Source organism: Octopus bimaculoides, chromosome 19, assembly GCF_001194135.2.
Source record: "Octopus bimaculoides isolate UCB-OBI-ISO-001 chromosome 19, ASM119413v2, whole genome shotgun sequence".
NCBI classification, from domain to species: Eukaryota; Metazoa; Mollusca; class Cephalopoda; order Octopoda; family Octopodidae; genus Octopus; species Octopus bimaculoides.
The window spans coordinates 48,516,211-48,523,398 of record NC_068999.1 but is presented as its reverse complement, the minus strand read 5'-3'; the positions used below and the strand labels follow the sequence as shown (position 1 = coordinate 48,523,398).

The window sequence follows — 7,188 nt, the reverse complement described above, 5'->3', positions numbered from 1 at the left end:
TATATATATATAATATTATATTATATATTATATATATATGGTGGTGGGGAGAATGCTTTCTAATAAAATAAAATTTTTTTTTTTACGGAAATAAATTTTTCAATTAATTCAATATGTTGAAATATGAAACGAATTTTCACCCGCCGCAAAAAAATCTATATTAAAATTACATCTTTGATTCCTTCTTTATCGTTTATAGAAGTGGTGGTGAGGTCGATCACTTATATAAGGTACCAAACTTGTAATAACATCACCATATCACGTCTGATTTGGCGTTCTGCAGGTTTTTTTATTATTATTTTTCGTATTTCTCATCGATATTTCTCTCACCATAACACTTCACTAAGTATAATAAACTTGTTTTGTCTAAAGAAAATTTTAGTTTAGGACTGCAAACTAATCAGTGTTCTAAGGGTGGATGCATAGGTCAAGATGTAATAAGCTTTTAAAAAGGAGTCGACAACTTGGTTTTAATTTTCTATGAAAGCTTATTTTAGCTCACGTTATTAACGTCGTACAGAAACTTGTGAACGTCATGCATTCTTTTTACGATCTTCGTGGTCAAATTTTTAACCTCTAACATAACGAAGAGAAATTATACAATTCTTTCTTGCTTGTCGTTTCTATGACATGGAGGCGAAGTAATTAGGAGGTGTTGCCATATGAACGCCGCTTTATTAGCTCCTTAACAAAACCGATTCCAAAAGCCAGAGAGAGAGAGAGAGAGAGAGAGAGAGAGAGAGAGAGAGAGAGAGAGAAAGTATGGAAGAGAAGTTGGTCCCCAGTATTTCAATGGTGTTTTATTTACCGGCCCCGAAGAAATAAAAGGCAAAATCGATCTCAGAAAGAATCGAACACAGAATGCAGGAAAATACGGCACAGTATGCTATCCGATCCGCTAACACTAACGACTAATTGCTGCTTTAATTATTCAATGACCTCTGCTTACAGCAATCGATATAATTAATATAATACCTATTTACAACTAATTGCGGTCATATAATACCTATTAACAAGTAATTACCATCAAACACTACCTATTTACAACTAATTGAACTGAAGCATTAAGAACATTGATCGTTCTTTGGAAATAGGACCCGGTCCAAAATATTAACGCTCTCTTCTCTCTCGGCACATTTTCCATTTTCTAAACTTAGTGGAATTTATTTTTGTTTCCAGACACAAACCACTACTAACCTCTTTGAATTTGAGTGGCTGTTTACCTTTGGATCCATAGAATTGGATTCGATCCCACGTTTTGCCACATAGAAATCACAATTCGATCTTGTGCGCAAACCCAATTTTTATCCAATGAACGGCTGTTATTCATGTGATAAGTCTGGCGGCTCGTCTAGACTTCCCGTGAACACAGCTTATAAGTACAGTCAAATTTGCCGCCAATCTCGCAGAGTGTCGCAGACGTCAGAGTCGCCATGACGTTCTCCACTCTCGCCGTATTCAGAGTGTCTCGAGTCGAGTTGGCGTACACTCTCCTAATAGCTGTTTTCACGACTGCGTATTCAACCTGGAATGATCGAAGACACACCACGACACCTGAATATGTATATGATATGTAAAAAATTAACCCAAATGTGAAGTTTCTAACAAAGACTTTCTGTACGTGTCATATTACACTAAGCCTCTTGCCCGGCGTGCTAATGATTCAGTCAGCTTGCCGCCTTAATAATAATAATAATAATAATAATAATAATAATAATAATCTTTTCTACTAAAGGCACAAGGCCTGATATTTGAGGTGAGAGGACTTGTCGGTTACATCAACCCGCAGTGTTTCACTGGTACTTAAGTTATCGAGCCCGGAAGGGGTGCTAACGATTCTGCCAGCTCGTCGCCTTAATAAGAATAATAATGATGATGATGGTGATGATGATGATGATTTTCCTTTTCAGAAATTCAGACAAAAATTAGACATTAAAAAAAAAGATTATTTTTTCTTTTGCCAGTTTAATTTACGTATGTCTTCCTTTCTATTATATTTCAGCTCGCGTCGGAAGCGCTGGTCTTAGCGTGACGTTGCTCGTATGCCCCATTTTCACAGTGATCTGCCGACGGAAATCTCCTCGCATGTGTGCCATTATTGGGGGCATGGTTTCGTCTCTTGGTTGCCTCTTTATGGCCTTTTCAAACCAAATGCAGCATATGTACATCAGTCACAGTCTAGTGTTTTCCGTCGGGTGCGGAATTACGTCTACAACGGCCAATATCATGCTCGGTCGATATTTCTGCCGGCGACGAGAAATTGCTGAATTGATAGCCATGACAGCAATAGGTGTAGGAGCAACCATCATGTCCGTCCTATTCCGGCTTCTCATAAGGTTAGTATGTATACGAGTAGTGAAGTGTAGAAGTAAACAATTCCCTTCCGCTTTCTCTCCTTCATTTCTTTTCTCCATTTTTTCTTTTTTCTTTCTTTTCCTCTCTCTTTTTTCTTTTTTACTGCATCTTCTCTCTTTGTTGTAAGATGAGTGAGATGATGTGCGTTGAGTGAACTTTATCTGAGAACGGTTTCAATTATCATCACAACGATTTCATCACGTCTACAACTGTTACTAATACCTCTGAGGTGGACGTAGACGTAAGACAGGTATGTATCCTGCAGGATAACCAAATAGTAAGATCCGTGTTTGCATAAAAGTTGTGAGACAAAATATAGGGGCTGGACAGTCCGTCGGTTACGATGATGAGTGTTCCAGTCAATTCGATTGACGGAACAGCCTGCTCGTGAAGTTGATGTTGGCACAAACACTTCAACAAGGTTGCTGGTGAAACAAGAACTACGAACACATCAGCAAATAGTCCAGTTTATTGATTTGGATATTGATTTGCTGGTACAAGGGTTCGAAGATCCGTTTCAAATTGGACGCCATTAGATGATAAAGTTGTACTTCGTTTTTGTATCTGGTTTGCAAGATTCTTTATGTGAATTCGTGTTTTGAAACATATTTTGTTGCGTCTAGGAAGAGTTATTACACCAATATATTTAACACACATACTGGGTCAGTTACACTCATTTATTAAATTAAATCTATTAATAAATAAGTGGAATTGAACCAGTGTGTGTGTGTTAATTATATGGGCATGATGACTCTCCCTAGACACAACAAAATGATAAAGTTGTGTCTTCCAGAAAAAAAGGAACATTTGATTTTATTGCTTTTTGTTACTGTTGCTCAGTTTCTCAAGACTTTTGATTGGTTTATTTGCAGGCAATTGACATGGACCCGTGCATTACAAAGCATAGCTGGTATGCAAGTACTGACAATATTTGCTGGGTTTCTATACCGATCTGCTTCTTTATATCATCCTCGTCGGAAGATGCTTTTACACATCAAAAACCAAATGAAGACCAGACGTGATCGAGAGGCACAAAAGCCTCCTTATTTTGACTTCCAAGCATTACGAATGCGTGCTCTACTAATGATGTTAATCATTGTGGCTCTCGTTGGTCTTGGTATCCACGTTCCATTTATATTACTGGTGAGTTCTTTATGAATATACAAAATGTGTTTGCTTGCTTCAAAACCCATCTCACATCCATTAACAAGTCGAATAGGTTGTGTATAAGTAAATTTATAAAATCATGTATTATCGTAATATCTTAATATAAATGTACGTATTTTTTAAATCACACACACAAGCAAATAACTAAATTTTCTTTCAAGTGAAATTACGGGCATTCATAAATTTTATTATAAGCAATAGTGTTTAAGCATTCAGTTGTGGCTTCAGGTCTCTTTACTAACGTAGCTTCCCTAGTAAGTGTATGCAATTATCTATATAGTAATGGCGCATTTTATATTTATCATCATTTTCTATAACAGTGTTAGAGTCACACACTAAGTATCAAAACTTATTTTCATTTGTAAACTACAACTGATTACAAATTGAGTTCCTGGAACGTGAAATATATTTTGTTATATTATTTGATATATTTAATATTAACTGGACTGGTTTTGCGTTTAATCAACTGAGTGCAATTTATCTTTGTAAAATGTATTTATGTATGAATGAGTCACTAAAAACATAGATGGTAAAAAGAGATGAAGACCAAGGAAAGACCGTTTAATTATATTGAAACGTGAACCGGAATGCATAAAGAAATTCCAATCCTGTGAGGTGCAAAAACTGGGAAAAATGTGCTCCGACAGTAGAAATGTTTTGGGAACACCTTAGCATGATTTTGGTTAACAATTGCTGGTCAATAACGATGATTTCTTCCTAAGAGAAAACATTTGAATAAAATTTAGACGAATAACATTTAGACCTGTTGTGCATTTTCCTGAAACAAATCTAAAAGACTTCGGAAAACTGTGCAACGAAGTCTGAAACCATAATTATAATTTCAATTACTAATCTTTACAATATTGTATTGGGTGAATCTACCGAGCATAGTGATAGTTTTTACACTTATCATTGTCGTAAGATGTGGTTTTAAAGATCCTTGTATGTCCATGTTCTACAACTACATACTAGACACCAGAAAGGTACTGAAATGCAGAAATATGAGACATAACGAAAAGTATTGATTTCAAATTTTGGCACAAGGCCAGCAATTTTAGGGGTGGAGGTAAATCACTTACACCAACCCAGTGAACAACTTATACTTATTTTATCGATCCCGAATGGATGAAAGGCAAAGTCGACCTCAGCGGCATTTGAAATTAGGACATAAAGACGGACGAAATGCCGCTAAGCATTTTGCTCTGAATACTAATGATTCTGTTAGCTCGCTGCCTAATATAACGAAAAATAAAAGCAATTTAAACGACAGATGTGCATCTATTGTTTCACAACATAAAACACTAGTCATAGTCTTTAGTCTAATGTAATCATAGTTTACTCAATATCGGATATGTCATGATGTCATACGTTGAATAAGTTTTTAATTTTTCCCTAATTTTAAAAGAATTTAAATATTTTTGATCTGTTACTATTATACAATATATATTTATATATATTTTTTTCCGTTTTTTTTCTTTTCAGCTACTTACTGCATCCCAACACAACGTTAGCGACCACAATCTTTTACTGTTGAATATCTACCTGTGCACGGGTTTCGTTGCCGGATGTTTCGGCTTCGGTTATGTAATTATACGTCAAAGTAAAGAGTGTTTAATCTCGAGGCGTCACCTATGTCAAACAGCCGCTCTTTCTGCCGGTTTACTCACTGTCCTTCTGCAGTTGGCCGATCATCTCACAGTTCATGCCCTTTATGCCTGTGGATATGGAATTGCTTGTGGAGGTTACTATTACAGCCTGAAGATGTATATCTATCAGTTAGTTAAGGTGAAAATAATGGAGCGAGCCTGGGGTTTTACCTGTGCAGCCCAATCTATTTCCACTTTGGCTGGAACTTTTACAGCTAGTAAGTCAAACTTTTATTCTTACTTAAGCAATTAAAATTAGTAAAGAATATACACACAGCATACAACACTCAATTTTGTTCACCAAAAGAATATTCAATTATAAAATAATTGAGAGGATAATAACTTATAAAGCCAATATTTCTGAGGCGTCGATTCGTTTCTTTTGACTACTTTTAATGTTATTTTGAACCTAATTTAAGTCATTTAATAGAAAATCTTTTATAAAATGACAAGTCTGAATCCTTTCAGTTTTACAAGTGAATTTGTATTTAGATGGATTAAGGCTAAACTAAGCCTTGTTGAAAGCCCATTGGTGTTTAGTTTGGTAACAATTGTGACCATATTTATTCGGGCTATTATCTGTTTTAATCAAGATATCGATTAAGGGCGGCGAGCTGGCAGAAACGTTAGCAAGCCGGGCGAAATTCTTAGCGGTATTTCGTCTGTCTTTACGTTCAAATTCTGCCAAGGTCGGCTTTGCCTTTCATCCTATCGGGGTCGATAAACTGAGTACCAGTAAAACACTGGGAGCGATGTAATCGACTTACCCAATAAAGCGATTTCATTGTTAAAACCACTTCTTCAAAATTATTAGGCATTGAGTCGCTGTTAAAAACAATTATCATCTCTGTTTATTTTCACGAGAAAAATTGATAGTTACAAGGGAGATAACTCTAATTTTACTCTTGCAACGAAAGATTAAGTTCCTTTATTTATTTATTTATTTATTTGTCTATTTTTTGTTTGTTTGTTTATTTATTTATTTATTAGACTATCAAGTATATAATATGATTTTTCTCTTTCTTTTTTTTTTCAGTTTATTTGAATGAATCATACGAGTCTACATCGGCCGGTTATATTTTTGCTGGATCCGCTATGATTCTAGGAGGATTCTGCATGTTTTTTATGCCGATCTTCGAACGACACCCCAGTAACCAAGAAGTAATCGACAGTTATCCGAGTACTGTTAGTCAGAATGTGTCAGAAGCTGTAGCTTTGTTGGATATCGATGTTGGTGATGGCATGATGGACAAACCACTGGAAAACATTCAGTATGTTGTCTGTCCTGTACATTTAAAAAGCTCCGAAAAAGACGGCAACAAAACACAACTGCAATGTTTAATTCAACAGAAAAACAAACAAAAACAAATAATACTCTCCAGAATAAACGAGGAGAAAGATGGCTTCCATTTGGACTTGAAACAATTATCGCCGGTTTCGGCTATCACTAAAATATCTGAATTCCTTAACAGCCGCAAAGAAGGATCAAAAAAGGATACCAGTAGCATGTGTGGTGTATTGCATGAGATCGGTTCGGACAGTATTGTGTCGAATCGATCGGAGCGGTCGAGTAAAGACCAATCACGGCGTAGCAGTGAGAAGAGGTTTAGAAGTAAAGGATCGGATGTGGGTAGGGATGATGGGAGTGATCCTCCGAGTGTCGAGAAGGAATCAACGGCCACTGTGTCATACGATAGTGATCTTTATGTTAACCTTTGTGAAGCTCAAGTTTAAAACCCACCACCCCACAATCCCCTCCTAACTCCAAATATTCACACCTTAGCCGCCCCATCCCCCACCGCACCGGAGGTCCTTTCACGCCTACCTGATTATTATTATTATTATTATTTGTTATGTGTAACCTGCAGAAAGAAACACAATCTCGTTTATTTGGTTTAATTAAATATTTCCTAATTATTTATTTACTTACTCGTTTCTTCGACAATTGAGCAGGGCGAGATAGCCTTGAACCGAGGTTTTTTCGAAAAGTAAAGGCATATGTGTGTGTGTGTGTGTGTGT

General features: G+C 36.2%; 1 protein-coding gene across 1 annotated transcript in view; it reads left to right on the top strand.

The window, feature by feature from the left end:
• LOC106878104 (uncharacterized) overlaps positions 1 to 7,085 on the top strand; it is a 92,818-nt gene extending 85,733 nt beyond the window's left edge. Inside the window, exons 2-5 of the mRNA XM_014927215.2 lie at positions 2,003 to 2,336; positions 3,228 to 3,498; positions 5,005 to 5,386; positions 6,205 to 7,085. Coding sequence (XP_014782701.1) covers positions 2,003 to 2,336; positions 3,228 to 3,498; positions 5,005 to 5,386; positions 6,205 to 6,902 — 1,685 coding nt within the window. The 3' untranslated portion in view covers positions 6,903 to 7,085. The remainder of the gene's footprint in view (positions 1 to 2,002; positions 2,337 to 3,227; positions 3,499 to 5,004; positions 5,387 to 6,204) is intronic.
• Positions 7,086 to 7,188: the final 103 nt, after the last annotated feature.